The sequence below is a fragment of the Bombina bombina genome, chromosome 8 (genome assembly GCF_027579735.1).
Source record: "Bombina bombina isolate aBomBom1 chromosome 8, aBomBom1.pri, whole genome shotgun sequence".
NCBI lineage: Eukaryota > Metazoa > Chordata > Amphibia > Anura > Bombinatoridae > Bombina > Bombina bombina.
Window position 1 is genome coordinate 301189825 of NC_069506.1, and position 20693 is coordinate 301210517.

A 20693-nucleotide genomic window follows, 5' to 3' on the forward strand; every position below is an offset into this window, starting at 1 on the left:
GCGGATTTTCTGAGTCGTCAGACATTGCATCCGGGGGAGTGGGAACTCCATCCGGAAATCTTTGCCCAAATTACTCAACTGTGGGGCATTCCAGACATGGATCTCATGGCCTCTCGTCAGAACTTCAAGGTTCCTTGCTACGGGTCCAGATCCAGGGATCCCAAGGCGACTCTAGTAGATGCACTAGTAGCACCTTGGACCTTCAAACTAGCTTATGTATTCCCGCCGTTTCCTTTCATCCCCAGGCTGGTAGCCAGGATCAATCAGGAGAGGGCGTCGGTGATCTTGATAGCTCCTGCGTGGCCACGCAGGACTTGGTATGCAGATCTGGTGAATATGTCATCGGCTCCACCATGGAAGCTACCTTTGAGACGAGACCTTCTTGTTCAAGGTCCGTTCGAACATCCGAATCTGGTCTCACTCCAGCTGACTGCTTGGAGATTGAACGCTTGATCTTATCAAAACGAGGGTTCTCAGATTCTGTAATTGATACTCTTGTTCAGGCCAGAAAGCCTGTAACTAGAAAAATTTACCACAAAATATGGAAAAAATATATCTGTTGGTGTGAATCTAAAGGATTCCCTTGGGACAAGGTTAAGATTCCTAAGATTCTATCTTTTCTTCAAGAAGGATTGGAGAAAGGATTATCTGCAAGTTCCTTGAAGGGACAGATTTCTGCCTTGTCTGTGTTACTTCACAAAAAGCTGGCAGCTGTGCCAGATGTTCAAGCCTTTGTTCAGGCTCTGGTTAGAATCAAGCCTGTTTACAAACCTTTGACTCCTCCTTGGAGTCTCAACTTAGTTCTTTCAGTTCTTCAGGGGGTTCCGTTTGAACCCTTACATTCCGTTGATATTAAGTTATTATCTTGGAAAGTTTTGTTTTTGGTTGCAATTTCTTCTGCTAGAAGAGTTTCAGAATTATCTGCTCTGCAGTGTTCTCCTCCTTATCTGGTGTTCCATGCAGATAAGGTGGTTTTACGTACTAAACCTGGTTTTCTTCCAAAGGTTGTTTCTAACAAAAACATTAACCAGGAGATAGTCGTGCCTTCTTTGTGTCCGAAACCAGTTTCGAAGAAGGAACGTTTGTTGCACAATTTGGATGTTGTTCGCGCTCTAAAATTCTATTTAGATGCTACAAAGGATTTTAGACAAACATCTTCCTTGTTTGTTGTTTATTCTGGTAAAAGGAGAGGTCAAAAAGCAACTTCTACCTCTCTCTCTTTTTGGATTAAAAGCATCATCAGATTGGCTTACGAGACTGCCGGACGGCAGCCTCCTGAAAGAATCACAGCTCATTCCACTAGGGCTGTGGCTTCCACATGGGCCTTCAAGAACGAGGCTTCTGTTGATCAGATATGTAGGGCAGCGACTTGGTCTTCACTGCACACTTTTACCAAATTTTACAAGTTTGATACTTTTGCTTCTTCTGAGGCTATTTTTGGGAGAAAGGTTTTGCAAGCCGTGGTGCCTTCCATTTAGGTGACCTGATTTGCTCCCTCCCTTCATCCGTGTCCTAAAGCTTTGGTATTGGTTCCCACAAGTAAGGATGACGCCGTGGACCGGACACACCTATGTTGGAGAAAACAGAATTTATGTTTACCTGATAAATTACTTTCTCCAACGGTGTGTCCGGTCCACGGCCCGCCCTGGTTTTTTAATCAGGTCTGATAATTTATTTTCTTTAACTACAGTCACCACGGTATCATATGGTTTCTCCTATGCAAATATTCCTCCTTAACGTCGGTCGAATGACTGGGGTAGGCGGAGCCTAGGAGGGATCATGTGACCAGCTTTGCTGGGCTCTTTGCCATTTCCTGTTGGGGAAGAGAATATCCCACAAGTAAGGATGACGCCGTGGACCGGACACACCGTTGGAGAAAGTAATTTATCAGGTAAACATAAATTCTGTTTTTATGTTTTTCTCCATTTTCCTTTGGTCGAATGACTGGGGATTGTGGGAAGGGAAGTGACATTTAACAGCTTTGCTGGTGTGCTCTTTGCCTCCTCCTGCTGGCCAGGAGTGGTATTCCCGGCAGTAATTGATGATCAGTGGGCTCACCATTTCCGTAAATAAATAAATTTATCAGGTAAGCATAAATTTTGTTTTTTGTTCTGTACCTATTTATTTACCTATTGTAGGATATGTGCAAGTTAAATGATACTGCACCCTGGTATTTATATATTATGCTATTAACATATTTTATTATGTCTTTCTTCTTAGGCATCATTATCGGTGCATGATCATATCTTACCTCCTATGGAGGGGGCTGACGGCTCAACAAACATGGTCTCTCTACAGAGTCCAAACACCCAATCAGATGGAAAAGATGAGGATGAGGATGAGGACGATGAGGATGAGGAAGATGAAGACGATGAAGATATGGAGGACTCTGACATGGATGAATGGGAACCCGATCCACCTCACCCCTTTGATCCTAATGATTTATGTAGGTTATTAGACAAGGAAACATGAATATTTGTCATAATACCAATGCACAATATTCCATTGGCCATAAATGTGATACCACAAAAAATATTTCCTTAATTGTGCTATTTATTATTTTACCCTGTTTGATTATTTGTGCTTACTGCATCCACTTGAACATGCTGATTAAATAAAAGTCAACATTTATGTCCATTTTGTCATTGTTTTTTTTTTTTATGTTTTCCAGGGTGTGAGGAATGTAATAATGCACATCCATCTGTGTGCCCCAAACATGGGGCTCTGCATCCAATCCCCAACCGTCCAGTTCTAACGAGGGCACGTGCTAGCCTACCTTTAGTGCTATATATTGACCGATTTCTGGGTGGAGTTTACTCAAAGCGGCGCATTCCCAAACGCACCCAGTTTGGCCCGTTGGAGGGGCCTCTTGTGAAAAAGTCAGAGTTGAAGGATAGCTATATCCACCTTAAGGTTGGTGATGCTTTACATTTATTTTTATTTTTTTTTCAATTTATTTAATTTTGACAAGGGAAAACGGCAGTCAAAATCATTCTAAGGTTATGCAAAACCAAAAATTTACATTCAAATATTACAGATATCCATAATTTCTAGAAAATCAATGATAAGATATCACATATCAACAAAAAGATGTCGTCATAGCATTTTTCATCTCATGCTATTTCTTTGATTCTCAGCTTCAATCTCAGCCCTTGTAGCATCATTTTATAATATATATATATATAACAACATATAATAAACAACCAATCGCCACCCAAAAGAGAGAAAAGAAAAAATGGGAAGGAAAGGAGGGGGGAGCGGGCATAGGAACAGAGGGAATATAAAACAACCATAATTTTTTCTCAATACCTTATCTCATAAACGATATTCTCCCAGACACTATAACCATCAACCGCTATGCCTAACCACACACCCTGGGGGATATTTATCCTCTGAATAAACTAGTGGAAATTCTCCCGTTATTATTGCATTCATTACGTATTCCGTGGATCGCAGTGGGTAAATTTAAACTTTTCTGTATTTCAATATGGTAGGATTTAATAAAAGTACCCCGTTTTTTAAAGAAAGATTCAATCTCTTTATTATGCGTATAGTTTATAACACATCGTTCAAGAATCATTTGCTTCATTAGCTCTCTTTTGAATTCACCTAATGAGGGTTTTTTCTTTGAGATCCAATTTTTCAGAAGCAGATATCTAGCTATTATAATTGCAAAATCAATAAACATTCCCTCTGTGTATTTTACATTTTTTGGCAGCAAGAAAAAAACATTCTGGTTCAAATTTAATATCCTTTTTAATAATCTTAGATATCAGATAACTTATTTTATTCCAAAATTGGATTACATGAGGGCAATCCAGAAGTAATGTAATACGTCTGCCCTGGCACCATTACATTTAACACATTTGTCAGCCACTTTTTTACTCCATTTAGATAGGACAGCTGGCGTCAGATAAGTTTGATGCACTATATTTAAATTTGATTCTCTAAAATAACTATATTTAGTTAGCTTCTCCATTCTCACAATACTTGTCTGTATTCTTTCATCATTAATACCTGGAAAGCCCTTATAATTCCATTTAGCTACTATGTTATGTAGATTATCTCTACCCTCTTTATCTAGCAATATAGCATACCATATCTTAATTGAATAATTTCCTTTTATATAACTATTTAAATTGTCCCTGATTAATGACCAACTCCAATCATCTCCGTTTATATGTCGTAATTTATTTGCGAAGCTCCCTAATTGGAGGTAGGCGAAAAAGTCTCTTCTATAAAGACCAAATTCATTACGAAGATCCTCAAATGATTTTATTATAAATCTGCCATCAAAAATGTGCCTGATATAAATCAACCCCTTCCTTTTCCCTCTATGGAAGACTTCCGAACTTAAAGCTTCAGTAAAACCTGGCGACCCAGTAATCGTACTATATTTTAAAACGGAATAATTCAGCCCAACTATCTTACAAAATTTCCGCCATGCCTGTATAACTTCCTGGATTGAATACATCTTTTTATTTACAGTATATAGGCATAGATTTCCTGTCTATATGTAGAAGTGCTTTAAGGTCAAATGCTTTCTCTACTTCGTCTTCTAATTTCCTGGGGGTATAATATTCAACATCTACTAGCCATCCAACTGTCAATTTTACTAAACATGCCACATTATATTGCTTTACATTTTGTAATGTTGTCCTGTTATCTGTAAAGCATATTTCCTTTTAACTCAAACTTACTCAGAGCTGACGAATTTATTTATGATGTATATTTCATATTTAGGAAATCACTGTACTTGAAACAGCTGTTTTTGCTATTTAGAAGGGCTACAGCACCTAAATATGAAATCACTTTTAAAATATATTTAGTATTTATATTTAGTAATCCATCTTTGCAATGTACTTTTTATTATTATTTTTGTTCCCTTTTCCTAGAAATGATGCGCTTTTCAGTTCCTGTTAAAAGTGTATAGTTCAGATTCCAGACTGTTATATTCCACTCAGTAACTGGTTGCACACTCTAGTAACCCATTGTTAAAGGGACATGCCACCCACATTTTTTCTTTTATCATTTAGAAAGAGAATGCAATTTTAAACATCTTTCTAATTTACTTATATTATCTAATTTGTTTTATTCTCTTGATATTCTTTGATGAAAAGCATATCTAGATATGCTCACTAGCTGCTGATTGGTTGCTGCACATAAAAGCATCATGTGATTGGCTCACCATGTGCATTGCTTTTTCTTCAAATAAGGATATTTAAAAAATGAAGCAAAATAAATTATGGAAGTAAATTGTAATGTTGTTTAAATTTCTATTCTTTATCTGAATAATGAAAGAAAGATTTTGGGTTTAGTGGCCCTTTAACTTCACTAATTAGCCTTTGTAGAGAAAGAAACCTAGGTTACAAAATGTTGACACTAGGGGTGTATTTTGGCCTAGGCAATCAAGGCACTAGGGGGGCAGCACTTTTTTGTTTTGTTTGTTTCACTACACACAAACTGCACTACACCCACTACACACATGCACACACCACACACATGCGTGCACACACACTAAACATATACATGCGAACTTGAACATCAACATTTACTTTGGAGATGCCATAAAAGTCACGTTATACCATGACCAAAAAAGGCCTAAAACCTTTGCTTTAAAGGGACACTGAACCCAAAATGTTTCTTTCATGATTCAGATAGAGCATGAAACTTTAAGCAACTTTCTATTTTACTCCTATTATCAATTTTTCTTCGTTTTCTTGCTATCTTTATTTTACGCAGGAATGTAAATCTAAGCAGCCAGCCCATTTTAGGTTCAGCACCATGGATAGCGCTTGCTTATTGGAGGCTTACATTTACCCACCATTATAAGTAAGCATAACCCAGGTTCTCAACCAAAAATGGGCCGGCTCCTATGCATCACATTCCTGCTTTTTAAATAAAGATAGCAAGAGAATGAAGAAAAAATGATAATAGGAGTAGATTAGAAAGTTGCTTAAAAATGCATGCTCTGTCTGAATCATGGAAAAAATGGTGGGTTTAGTGTTCCTTTAAATATGTTATTCAATCTAGCATTTATTTGGCGTTTACTGACCCTTTAAATTAGTGTATCCTATTAAAATCGTATTGAGTGTCGTTAGTTTATAGGAACACGGTGTGACATGCAAAAAATAAATTACTTTAAATGTATGCAATACATTTTTTTTCTTAAACTTTAAATGATAAAATAGTAAGCTTTATACATGCCATGTGGCTGCATCTAGTGGCTAATATACAGATATGCATATATAAGATGTTCCAGTTAATTGTGCCAATAAGGTAGCATTTCTTATATAATTTTAAATGTTTAATTTTTGTGCAATAAAAATATTGATATAATTTAATTCTACACTGCATATAATAAAATATATTCCTTTTACAAGATATGACGAGTCCACGGATTTCATCCTTACTTATGGGATTACGCCTCCTGGTCAGCAGGAGGAGGCAAAGAGCACCACAGCAGAGCTGTATATATAGCTCCTCCCTTCCCTTCCATTCCAGTCATTCTCTTTGCCTGTGTTAGTGATAGGAAGAGGTATAGTGAGGTGTTAGTTTAGATTCTTCAATCAAGAATGAAAGAATTACAGCTCATTCTACTAGGGCTGTGGCTTCCTCCTGGGCATTTAAAAATGATGCTTCTGTTGAACAGATTTGCAAGGCTGCAACTTGGTCGTCTCTTCACACTTTTTCCAAATTTTACAAATTTGATACTTTTGCCTCTTCCGAGGCTGTTTTTGGGAGAAAGGTTCTTCAAGCAGTGGTGCCTTCCGTTTAGGTTCCTGTCTTGTCCCTCCCTTTCATCCGTGTCCTGTAGCTTTGGTATTGTATCCCATAAGTAAGGATGAAATCCGTGGACTCGTCATATCTTGTAAAAGAAAAGGAAATTTATGCTTACCTGATAAATTTATTTCTTTTACGATATGACGAGTCCACGGTCCACCCTGTCATTTCTAAGACAGGTATTTATTTATTTTTGTTAAACTTCAGTCACCTCTGCACCTTTGGCTTTTCCTTTCTCTTCCGAACTTCGGTCGAATGACTGGAGTGGGAGGGAAGGGAGGAGCTATATATACAGCTCTGCTGTGGTGCTCTTTGCCTCCTCCTGCTGACCAAGAGGCGTAATCCCATAAGTATGGATGAAATCCGTGGACTCGTCATATCGTAAAAGAAATACATTTATCAGGTAAGCATAAATTTCCTTTTTGTTACCTTGATTGTTACTTTACTTGTTAATTTAAGAGTATATTGTACTGCTCTCCATGCTTCTCTTTATTACTTGTCATTGTCACATTCCAGGTTTCACTGAATAGCAACATCAATTCCGAGGCAGGGTTTCAGGAAGACCTCTGGTTTGAGCTATCAGAAGAGAGTCTCTGCAACTGGATGATGTTTGTGCGACCAGCCCAGAATCACCTGGAACAGAACTTAGTTGCATATCAATATGGCCAACACATATACTACACCACAATTAAGAATGTGGAGCCCAAGCAGGAACTAAAGGTGCAAATAAATATATTTTAATTTATTCTTTGTCTTCTTAATTGGCTTTGGGCAAAAAAAAAATCTCATCACTTTTTGTCGTTTTCAGACTCTTTAAGTTGTGGTTTTCTACCATAAAAACTCTAGAAAATGTTTGCTTTTTTTTCTTTCTAATGACATTTAGAGTCCACAACGTCATTCCAATTACTAGTGGGATATTCAACTCCTGGCCAGCAGGAGGAAGGGAAGCAAAGAGCACCCCAGCAAAGCTGTTAAGTGTAACTTCCCTTACCCATAATCCCCAGTCATTCTCTTTGCCTCTGTCAATGGAAGATGTGCGAAGACGGTGTCTGAAGATATTTTAATCCTCTTGAGTACTTTTCCCTGCAAGCAGGGATTGAGGGTCTAGCTGTACATGTCAATCTCTTTAGTAAGAGTAGTGGTGGCTTTTAGCAGTTAGAAGGTGGCGAGGTGGTCTTTGCTTTACTTCTAACACTTTTGCAGAAATAGAGTAAAGTGTCTATCACACCTAAGAATCTGTTCCTGCCCTACAACTGGATCCACAGGTAAGTGCTTTTGCCTTCTAAGTTAGGATTCAGCACTTTTAGGGGTTAATTCCCTCAGTGTATATAATGGAACTTAATTATCTCTTTTATTCAGGGATATAAATAGTTTAGGCAGCACTGACTGAGCACTATACTGTAAAGGAAATATAGTGGTCTAGGGAAGTTTATTATTCCAAGAGATATGCTATTCCTAAGGGTACTATGCTATTATAAGAGCAGCCTAGACGCCTTTACTAGTTTTGTACAGGTCTATAGCTGGTGTTTGCCTGGGATTATCTAGATATTAAAAATGAAATCGGGGCTCAGTTGCCCTGTTCACTTAGCCGTTTCTTTCTCTGTCTGTGAACACCGGGGGCGTTAGTCTCCCCCAGGGTTTTTCAAGTAAGGGATTCCTTTAATCGTCCCCCCTTTCAAGCGGCTAATACTACTTTTTCTTTTTTTCTCTAATGAGAGTAGGTTAAAATCAGCAGGCTGCGATTGTGTTTTCCTCTCCTCTACCCCGGCTGTATGGTGTATATCACTTTCAAGGGGTTGTAAGATACAGAGTTTGGGAACTCCTGGGTGGCGATCTCTGTGCACACCTATAGCTCATCGCCTTGTTTTGTAAAACTCTTTGGAGGGGTATGTTTTCTCTCGTACAGGGGTTTTTCTTTATTAAGCTCTTTTATGTTTTAACTGGCCATAATAAGCGGTTTGACGGTGCTCGCAAGTATGCAACATCAGCTTCAATCCGGCGCCATCTTTTATTTTTTCTGTGGCGGTGCGCACTTCAGTCTTGCGCTTACCGCCACGAGCAGTGTTTTTGTACCATTTGTGTTTAAGAGGTTAAAGCAGAGTAACTCTTTAAAGGAGCGGCTTACTTTAGTGCTCTGATTCTGAAGTAAATTTATACTCTGTGCTCTGTAAGACTGGTAATGCCGCAATCCTCACTAAGGGTGCTAATCTCAGTGAGGGGGTTAGTAGGCAGATTAACTTTTTAAGGGAGTAGCTTACAATAGCGCTCTTATTCTCAAGTAATTTAATACTCTGTACTCTGTTCTGGCATTTACGTATCTGTGGGGGTTAAAAAGTATCCGTTTTGATCCGGACCTAACACTCCTTGTTTATTTCCTCTATGCATGTTGGACTTGTTAATGCCCATCATTTGGGGGTATGTTGGTATGGGGGTTGATGTTTTCCTCCCTTAAAGGGCATATCATATTATTTTTGTATTTTTTGCCGGTTTAAGATTTTTATTTTCATAATTTCTTGGTATTTGACGCCATCTAGAGGCGTTTGATATTATTACATCTATTTCAGTCTCTAACGGCTAGATTTAGAGTTTGGCATTAGCCGTCAAAACCAGCGTTAGAGGCTCCTAACGCTGGTTTTGGGCTACCGCTGGTATTTAGAGTCAGTCAGGAAAGGGTCTAACGCTCACTTTGCAGCCGCGACTTTTCCATACCGCAGATCCCCTTACGTCAATTGCGTATCCTATCTTTTCAATGGGATCTTTCTAACGCCGGTATTTAGAGTCATGGCTGAAGTGAGCGTTAGAAATCTAACGACAAAACTCCAGCCACAAAAAAAAGTCAGTAGTTAAGAGCTTTCTGGGCTAACGCCATTTTATAAAGCTCTTAACTACTGTGCTCTAAAGTACACTAACACCCATAAACTACCTATGTACCCCTAAATTGAGGCCCCCCCACATCGCCGCCACTCTATTAAAAATTTTTAACCCCTAATCTGCCGACCGCACACCGCCGCAACCTACGTTATCCCTATGTACCCCTAATCTGCTGCCCCTAACACCACCGACACCTACATAATATTTATTAACCCCTAATCTGCCGCCCCCGCTATCGCTGACACCTGCATATTTTTTTTACCCCTAATCTGCCGCTCCGTACACCGCCGCAACCTACATTATACCTATGTACCCCTAATCTGCTGCCCCTAACACAGCCGACCCCTATATTATATTTATTAACCCCTAATCTGCCACCCCCAACGTCGTCTCCACCTACCTACAATAATTAACCCCTAATCTGCCGACCGGACTACACCGCTACTATAATAAATGTATTAACCCCTAAAGCTAAGTCTAACCCTAACACTAACACCCCCCTAACTTAAATATAATTTAAATCTAACGAAATAAATTAACTCTTATTAAATAAATTATTCCTATTTAAAGCTAAATACTTACCTGTAAAATAAACCCTAATATAGCTACAATATAAATTATAATTATATTGTAGCTATTTTAGGATTAATATTTATTTTACAGGCAACTTTTGTATTTATTTCAACCAGGTACAATAGCTATTAAATAGTTATTTACTATTTAATAGCTACCTAGTTAAAATAATTACAAAATTACCTGTAAAATAAATCCTAACCTAAGTTACAATTAAACCTAACACTACACTATCAATAAATTAATTAAATACAATACCTACAAATAAATACAATTAAATAAACTAACTAAAGTACAAAAAATAAAAAATAACTAAGTTACAAAAAATAAAAAAATATTTACAAACATTAGAAAAATATTACAACAATTTTAAACTAATTACACCTACTCTAAGCCCCCTAATAAAATAACAAAGCCCCCCAAAATAAAAAAATACCCTACCCTATTCTAAATTAAAAAAAGTTCAAAGCTCTTTTACCTTACCAGCCCTGAAAAGGGCCATTTGCGGGGCATGCCCCAAAGAATTAAGCTCTTTTGCCTGTAAAAAAAAACACATACAATACCCCCCCCCAACAATACAACCCACCACCCACATACCCCTAATCTAACCCAAACCCCCCTTAAATAAACACTAAGCCCCTGAAGATCTCCCTACCTTGTATTCACCACACCGGGTTCACCGATCGGTCCAGAAGAGCCTCCGATGTCTTCATCCAAGCCCAAGCGGGGGCTAAAGAGTGACGTCCATCCTCCGGCTGAAGTCTTGATCCAAGCGGCAAATGAAGAAGTCCATCTTCGGGAAAAAATCTTCATCCTATCCGGGCAGAAGAGGACATCCGGACCGGCAAACATCTTCATCCAAGCCGCATCTTCTATGTTGTTCCATCCGATGACGACCGGCTCCATCTTGAAGACCTCCACCGCGGATCCATCCTCTTCTTCCGACGACTAGACGACGAATGAAGGTTCCTTTAAGGGACGTCATCCATGATGGCGTCCCTCGAATTCCGATTGGCTGATAGGATTCTATCAGCCAATCGGAATTAAGGTAGGAAAATTCTAATTGGCTGATGGAATCAGCCAATCAGATTCAAGTTCAATCCGATTGGCTGATCCAATCAGATTGAGCTCGCATTCTATTGGCTGTTCCGATCAGCCAATAGAATGCGAGCTCAATCTGATTAGCTGATCGGATCAGCCAATCGGATTGAACTTGATTCTGATTGGCTGATTCAATCAGCCAATCAGAATTTTCCTACCTTAATTCCGATTGGCTGATAGAATCCTATCAGCCAATCGGAATTCGAGGGACGCCATCTTGGATGACGTCCCTTAAAGGAACCTTCATTCGTCGTCGGAAGAAGAGGATGGATCCGCGCTGGAGGTCTTCAAGATGGAGCCGGTCGTCATCGGATGGAAGAACATAGAAGATGCCTCCTGGATGAAGATGTTTGCCGGTCCGGATGTCCTCTTCTGCCCGCTTGGATCAAGACTTCAGCCGGAGGATGGATGTCTTCAGCCCCCCGCTTGGGCTTGGATCAAGACATCGGAGCCTGGACGGATCGCTGATACCCGGCGAGGTGAAGATAAGGTAGGAAGATCTTCAGGGGCTTAGTGTTAGGTTTATTTAAGGGGGGTTTGGGTTAGATTAGGGGTATGTGGGTGGTGGGTTGTAATGTTGGGGGGGGGTATTGTTTGTTTGTTTTTTTCCAGGCAAAAGAGCTGAATTCTTTGGGGCATGCCCCGCAAATGGCCCTTTTAAGGGCTGGTAAGGTAAAAGAGCTTTTCTATTTTAATTTTAGAATAGGGTAGGGCATTTTTTTTATTTTGGGGGTCTTTGTTATTTTATTAGGGGGCTTAGAGTAGGTGTAATTAGTTTAAAATTGTTGTAATATTTTTCTAATGTTTGTAAATATTTTTTTTATTTTTTGTAACTTAGTTCTTTTTTATTTTTTGTACTTTTGTTAGTTTATTTAATTGTATTTATTTGTAGGTATTGTATTTAATTAATTTATTGATAGTGTAGTGTTAGGTTTAATTGTAACTTAGGTTAGGATTTATTTTACAGGTCATTTTGTAATTATTTTAACTAGGTAGCTATTAAATAGTTATTAACTATTTAATAGCTATTGTACCTGGTTAAAATAATTACAAAGTTGCCTGTAAAATAAATATTAATCCTAAAATAGCTACAATATAATTATAATTTATATTGTAGCTATATTAGGATTTATTTTACAGGTAAGTATTTAGCTTTAAATAGGAGTAATTTATTTAATAAGAGTTAATTTATTTAGTTAGATTTAAATTATATTTAATTTAGGGGGGTGTTAGTGTTAGGGTTAGACTTAGCTTTAGGGGTTAATACATTTATTAGACTAGCGGTGCGGTCCGGTCGGCAGATTAGGGGTTAATTATTGTAGGTAGGTGGAGGCGACGTTGGGGGCGGCAGATTAGGGGTTAATAAATATAATATAGGGGTCGGCGGTGTTAGGGGCAGCAGATTAGGGGTACATAGGGATAACGTAGGTTGCGGCGGTGTACGGAGCGGCAGATTAGGGGTTAATAATAATATGCAGGGGTCAGCGATAGCGGTGTACGGAGTGGCAGATTAGGGGTTAATAATAATATGCAGGTGTCAGCGATAGCGGGGGCGGCAGATTAGGGGTTAATAAGTGTAAGGTTAGGGGTGTTTAGACTCGGGGTACATGTTAGGGTGTTAGGTGCAGACTTAGGTAGTGTTTCCCCATAGGAAACAATGGGGCTGCGTTAGGAGCTGAACGCTGCTTTTTTGCAGGTGTTAGGTTTTTTTTCAGCTCAAACAGCCCCATTGTTTCCTATGGGGGAATCATGCACAAGCACGTTTTTGAAGCTGGCCGCGTCCGTAAGCAGCGCTGGTATCGAGAGTTGCAGTGGCGTTAAATTATGCTCTACGCTCCCTTTTTTGGAGCCTAACGCAGCCCTTCTGTGAACTCTAAATACCAGCGGTATTTAAAAGGTGCGGGGGAAAAAAAGCACGCGTAGCTAACGCACCCCTTTGGCCGCAGAACTCTAAATCTAGCCGTAAAGGTGCTAATCAGTAAGGAACTTTATTTTTCACATGTGTGTCTAACATGTCAGGTTACTTTTTTCATGTTAAGGTAGCATATTGTAGGATTTTACACATATAGCCTTATATACTTTTTTCATGCTAACTTATTTTATGTATATGAGTATTATGATAATAATTTCTCATGTTAGAGGAGATTTAGAAATAAGGTGCAAATTTTCACTTTATTTTTTCTGTCATACTGTTTTGTTAACCGATGGGATTCCATCTACCGTTTTGGAATAATGTCTCTCCTCATATTGAGAATTTTAGTGATCTGAAGACACTAATACTTTTAGCCCTCATAATGAGGTGATTTCTGCTGAAGATAATGATCACTTCTCAATGTGGTGCTGTGGCTTAGATGGTTAAAGCGCCTGTCTAGTAACCAAGAGATCTTGAGTTCAGATCTCATCAGTGTCTTGTGTAATCTGTTAGCGATAGCAGAGCTTTGTGGTTAAAATCTTGGTCGGAGGATGTTCCTTCCAAGTCCAAGCTTCTGTCTTTACCTTATAAGGGTAAGACTTTATTTGGTCCTGGTCTGGCGGAGATCATTTCCAAAATTACAGGTGGAAAGGGATTTTTTTTCTACCTCAGGACAAGAAAAATAGACCTGGGGTCGCCTGAGTTATAATTTTTTGTTCCTTTCATATCTTCAGAAGGCTGTGGTACAATCAGCCTTGGAGTAAGGGAAAATAATCCAAGAAGCCTTCCACTGATTCTAAAATCAGCATGAAGGGTCTGCCCCTGAGCCACCTTTGGTAAAGGGGGGGGGGGGGGCAGGCTTTTTCTTTTTCAACAAGCTTGGATACATGATGTCCCAGACCCGTGGGCTGTGGACATAGTATCCCAGGGTTACAAAATAGGATTCAAGTCTTGCCCTCCAAGGGGCAGATTTCTCCTGTCAAGACTATCCTCAAACCAGGTAAAGAGGGAGGCCTTCTTAAATTGCATTGAGGACCTATCCTCCTGGGAGTTATTGTTCCAGTCCCTCTAGAGGAACAAGGTCAAGGAGTTTATTTATATGTATTTGTGGTTCCCAAAAAGGAGGGAACTTTCCGACCCATCCTAGACCTCAAGTGTCTAAATAAATTCCTCAGGGTTCCGTCCTTCAAGATGGAAAGTATTTGTTCCATTCTTCCTTTGGTTCAGGAAGGTCAGTTCATGTCGACCATAGACCTAAAGGACCCGTATTTACATGTTCCCATTCACCGGGATCATCATCAGTGTCTAAGGTTTGCCTTTCTGGATGAACATTTTCAATTTGTTGCACTTCCGTTGGGTCTTGGCACAGCTCCCAGAATTTTCACAAAAGTTCTCAGAGCTCTATTGGCAGTGATCAGATCCCAGGGAATTGCTGTGGCGCCTTGTCTAGACAACATCTTTTTATTCAGACGTCATTTTTTCAACTAGCAAAATTTCATTCAGAGATGTTATCTTTTCTACGTTCCCACAGGGGGAAAGTGAATCTGGGAAACAAGTTCTCTAGTTCCAGCTACAAGTGTGTTTCCTAGGGACAATCATAGATTCCCTGCCCATGAAGATTTTTCTGACGGACGTCGGAAGATCCAAACTTCTTGCTGCTTGCCTTTCTCTCCAGTCTTCCTTTCAGCCAACAGTGGCTCAATGCATGGAGGTGATTAGTCTGATGGTGGCTTCCATGGACATCATTCCCTTTGCTCGGTTCCATCTGTGACCGCTGCAGCTTTGCATGCTCAGTCAATGGATCGGCGACCATTCAGACTTATCGCAGAGGATAAATCTGGACTCCCTGACAAGAGACTCTTTTGTGGTGGATTTCTCAGGAAAACCTGGCTCGGGGTACTTGCTTCCTAAGACCCTCCTGGGTGATTGTGACTACGGATGCCAGCCTATTAGGCTGGGGAGCAGTTTGGTGCTCTCTAAAACCTGTGGACTCGAAAGGAGTCCTCTCTCCCTTTTAACATTTTGGAGTTGAGAGCAATTTTCAATGACTTGATAGCTTGGCCTCAATTATCTTTAGTCCGGTTTATAAAATTCCAATCGGACAACATCACCTCAGTGGCTAACATCAACCACCAGGGAGGAACTCGGAGTTCCTTGGCTATGAAGGAGGTGACTTGCATTCTGCAGTGAGTGGAAGCTCACGATTGTCTCCTATCTGCCATCCACATACCAGGAGTGGACAATTGGGGGGTCGATTTTTTGAGCAGACAGACTTTTCATCCCGGGGAGTGGGCTCTCCATCTGGAGGTGTTCTCCAGGATAACCCTTGTGGGGGGTTCCGGAGTTGGATCTGATGGCCTCTCGTCAGATCGCCAAAGTACGGTTCAAGGTCAAGTGATCCTCAGGCCGCCCTGATAGATGCTCCGGCGGTTCCGTGGGTTTTTCGTCTAGCATACCTATTTCCTCCGTTTGCTCTCCTTGCAGGAGTCATTGCTCGTATCAAGCAGGAGAAAGGGTCTGTGATTCTAATAGCTCCTGCCTGGCCTCGCAGGATCTGGTTTGCAGATCTGTTTGGAGATTGAACGCCTAGGGTTTTCGGAAACGGTCATTAATACTATGCTTCAGGATCGTAAACCAGTTACTCGCAGGATTTACCATAAGGTATGGCGTAAATATCTTTTTTGGTGCAAAGCTGAAGGCTTCTCCTGGAGTTGGGTGAGGATTCCCCAAATTTTGTTATTTCTTCAGGATGGTCTGGAGAAAGAGTTGTCAGAGCAGAAATCTGACCCTTCAGAGTACTGGCTGTCCTTTTACTCAAACGTCTAGCAGATTTACCAGATGTTCAAGCTTTTGTTCAGGCCCTGGTCAGAATCAGGCCTGTGTTTAAACCTGTTGCTCCTCCCTGGAGCCTTAACCTAGTTCTTAAAGTTTTGCAGCAGGCTTCGTTTGAGCCGATGCATGCTGTTGATATAAAGTTGTTATCTTGGAAGGTTTTGTTTCTCCTTGCTATTTCTTCCGCTCGCAGAGTTTCTGAGCTTTCAGCTCTGCAGTGTGATTCCCCGTACCTTATTTTTCATGCAGATAAGGCGGTCCTTCGTACTAGATTGGGGTTTCTCCCTAAGGTTGTGTCGGATCGAAACATTAATCAGGAAATTGTTGTTCCTTTTTTTGTGTCCTAATCCTTCTTCTCATAAGGAACGTCTTTTGCATATATTGGATGTGGTGTGTTGCTCTAAAATTTTACCTTCAAGCTACTAAAGATTTTCTGCAATCTTCTGCCCTGTTTGTTTTCTCCGGAAAGCTTAAGGGTCAGTAGGCCACTTCTACTACTCTTTCCCTCTGGTTAGGAAGTGTGATTCGTTTTGCTTATGAGACTGCTGGACAGCAGCCTCCTGAGAGAATTACGGCTCATTCCACTAGGGCTGTCTCCTCTTCTTGGGCTTTCAAAAATGAAATTAAGCTTCTGTGGAACAGATTTGCAAGGCAGCAACATGGTCCTCTTTGCATACTTTTTCCAAATTCTATAAATTTGATACTTTTTCCTTGGCTGAGGCCTCTTTTGGGAGAAAGGTTCTTCAAGCGGTGGTGCCTTCTGTTTGGGTTCTCCTGCCTTGTTCTCCCTCCCTGTTCATGATTCTGTGTACTCTAGGTTGGGTATTGGTTCCAACTAGTAATTGGAATGCGGTTGTGAACTCTCCATGTCATAGGAAAGAAAACAAAATGTATGCTTACCTGATAAATTTCTTTCTTTCCGAACATGGAGAGTCCACAACCTCGCCCTCTTTTTCATTATAATTTGGCAGTTTTTTTGAGTAAACCTCAGGCACCTTTTTCACCCTTTTTGTTTCTTCTTTTTCCATTTTCCTTCGACTGAATGGGGATTATGGGAAAGGGAAGTTACACTTAACAGCTTTGCTGGGGGGCTCTTTGCCTCCTCCTGCTGGCCAGGAGTTGAATATCCCACTAGTTATTGGAATGACATCGTAGACTCTCCATGTCCGGAAAGAAAGAAATTTATCAGGTAAGCATAAATTTTGTTGTTGTTTTTTTAAAGTTATTTTTTCTGCCTTCGTCTAACGGACCTTAAACAAGAGATATGAGCAACCCCTATAATAAATGGTGAACTTCATTTAGTATTATATTTTGCTTTTGTTTCATGTGCTAAATTCTGTACAAAGTTGTTATGTATTGTATAATAATAATAATCAGTTATTTATAGCGCGTCAACAGATTCTGCAGCACTTTAATTGCGGATTCCCTATGTAGCTGAACTCTAGGTTATCAGATAGTTTTACGTTTAAATTATAGGAGCATTAAAGAAAAACATCTAATACATTGGAAGAGATTACTATGTAAATATGTTAAATATCTTTGCATCAAAAAAAGGTTAAAGGGACATTTTAATCCAATAATAAAATGCTTTAATATGTTTCAGCATTATATTATAAAATAATAGCTTGATGCAAATGTAAAGGCATTAAAATGCATACATTTTAGTGGTGCTCAGAAACCTCAATGCATTACTTTTCCTAAGCAGCAAATAACCAGTGAGCCCACCAGGGCAGCATACAAACATAGCTACAGTCACCGGCTTTATCCTGCTCAGCATAAACCTACTTTTAAAGAAAAACAAAACTTTTTTTTTTTTCTTCCTTTTATTAAACTTTTCAAATGAAATTGTTTAATAAAACAGAGTGTGTCAATTCAGATAGTGCTTCTACAAGTCTTAGATCGTCTGCTATATAAAGCAAGATAAGGATAAATACGAGTTAACTTAACACTTGCATCGGTAAAGGATGGAACAAGTTGAAGCTAGCTAACCATTATACGGTTTATATATAAATAACACCATGTATGTTTACCAAAATAGCATGAAAAGTAAATGGAATGCCTAGCTTCAGAATTACATCCCAAATAAATTGTTATACTCGGTACAAGAAGTTGTAATACCTTGGCTTAGTGGCGCACCCCTAGCAGACCATATGTACTATATATGGGTATGCCTTCAAGTAGTCATCCAAAGATAATATAGGATTTTAGGAGGTAGAGCAGAATCTATTATCAGTTAATACTTCCAGTTATATTACAGCTTTTGAGTTAAACAGCCTTTTTGAAAAGTAATACAAAATATTCCAGAACTTTGGCATAATCTTACCTCCCATAGATGGTGAAGTTTCTCCACTAGACAGTAGATTTAGCCATTCTGTTAGAGTAGTTGTATTATGTTTCCCATATATTGATATTCATCTCTTTGCATGGTTAATCATTAAATAAATATTTCCTATATATAAGAACAACAGTAATATTAAGTAAAATTGTAAGTGGGGAGCTATCTATGTTAAGCACAAGGGGCATAACTAGACATCACTGGGCCCTGGACAAAGGCTGTGTTAGGGCCCCCTCCCATTTCTACAGTGTTCTATTAGGCTGTTTTCTTTGCAGTCAGCTGCCACATAGAAGAAAGGGGAGGTGCTTTTCTATGACTGTGAGTTGTCCTTCCACCTTGGTTAGTCTGTGCCAGTGGATTTGAATTTCCTGTACAAATATGGTGGCAGGTTTTTATGTATAGGAATACTGTGGCCATCTTGGAAACCCTGCCATCATAGGCCTAGTTTCCATTAGGTGGTAAAGTGTGGAAACTTGGCCATATTTGGTAATCTACTTTCCTTACACTGTACACCCAGTTTTGCAGGAGGGTACAAAGAAGGGCCAAATATTATGCAAGTGAGGCGTGGGACCTACCGGGCCCACCTGTAGCAATGCCACTACTGACTGGCAGGGTTACCTCCCAGCTGGTATTTTACCGACACGACCGGTATTTTTAAGGTTCATGTCAATGTAGCAAATAAAGAATAAATATTGAAAGAAAGCCCCTGTCAAAGTGTGATGAATACTTGTTATAAACAAATGAGCATTTAAAAACCGTCCTATCAGCTTTAGTTTTTGAGTTATGCTGTTTATTTATGCAAATTCACATTTTGATACTCAGGTTTGGTATGCAGCCTCGTATGCAGAATTTGTGAATCAAAAGATCCATGATATATCACAGGAAGAAAGAAAGGGTGAGTGTAAGCATAATAGTCACCTGATTGTTTAGCCGACGTTAAACCTTCTTGCCGTGATTAAATTAATTTGAATGTTTTGTTATCCATGTTTAGTACTAAGAGAGCAAGAGAAGAATTGGCCTTGTTATGAATGCAACCGCCGCTTCATGAGTTCTGAGCAGCTCCAGCAACACCTTAACACACACGATGAGAAGCTGGATTTCTTTAGCAGGTACAACAGCTAAATTAATACCTCTAATGTGTGTATGAATGCTTTTTTTATATATATATATGAAAACACAAGAATGTGCTTCCCAGGTCTCTATTCTATCTCTGAACTAAGATTAATTTTAATTGACTGTCTCCAAAATCATTTGGGTTAATGCTAAAAAAAAACCTGCTAAAGCCATCTATACATTACACTAGCCAAACCTTTCTTCTGGTACGTTGGCTTGTTTTCAGGAGCTTAAATTAAAGGTAAATCCAAGTGTTTTTGAAACGCTAGGGTTTACCAATATTACAAATAAAGGTGGACTTTCAGTCATGAAGTATAAAATACTTCATGCTGAAAGTTCCTTTATTTGCCTTCAGCATATGCCACGTTGAGCGCCTCAGGCAGCCCACAGCAGAATGCTTTTTTTTTCAATGAGGTGAAGTTTCCACCTCTTGGCCAGTAACAGTACAGGGCAGTTGGCATTATGCCGGATGGCTATCACACTATTGGCTAACATCAACTCATTGATTAAATAGCGTTCTGCCATGGGTGCCCTGAGACCCTCAGCGCGACATACGCTTCAGGCAAATAAAGGAACTTTCACCATGAAGAATTTTATACTTCATGATTTGAAAGTCCACTTTAGTAGTAGCACTGGTAAATCCTAGCTTTTCACAAACACAAGGATTTACCATCACTTTAATATGAGATCATAAAGTTCTATATGCTGATATGTGGCTGTGGCTTCTACCCACAAAACATCCAGATTCATATTAGTTATGGAAGGAGGGGTGTGTAGCTAATTAATCAGCTAGAATGTGATCTGCTCAAACAGAAGGAAAACAACCCAATTATTTGGTGTTTTTCTATATTTGTCAGAACAAAGGGACGTGGTCGAGGTCGGGCAAAGAGGAAATTTGGGCCAGGGAGGAGACCAGGAAGACCTCCGAAGTTTATGCGGCTTGATATTGGCAGTGATAATCGTGAGAAATGTGATCTGGGAACACAGGTAACTTCTAGAGGATGTAAGCCATAAACCAAATATAAAATTAATATTAAAGGACTATTATAGTGGAAAAATTAAACACTCTGATTAGATATGTTTTTAATTTTAGCTCTAGCGACCCTTTAACTCAGTGTTTAACTACCACAAAGGGGTTAAACACATAGTTAAAGTACCTATTGGGAGCCACAG

General features: G+C 39.5%; 1 protein-coding gene across 1 annotated transcript in view; it reads left to right on the plus strand.

The window, feature by feature from the left end:
• Positions 1-20693, plus strand: part of LOC128639226 (PR domain zinc finger protein 10) — a 293752-nt gene that overhangs the window by 82891 nt on the left and 190168 nt on the right. The window contains exons 7-12 of the mRNA XM_053691501.1: positions 2221-2446; positions 2672-2913; positions 7300-7503; positions 19230-19302; positions 19399-19516; positions 20378-20507. Coding sequence (XP_053547476.1) covers positions 2221-2446; positions 2672-2913; positions 7300-7503; positions 19230-19302; positions 19399-19516; positions 20378-20507 — 993 coding nt within the window. The remainder of the gene's footprint in view (positions 1-2220; positions 2447-2671; positions 2914-7299; positions 7504-19229; positions 19303-19398; positions 19517-20377; positions 20508-20693) is intronic.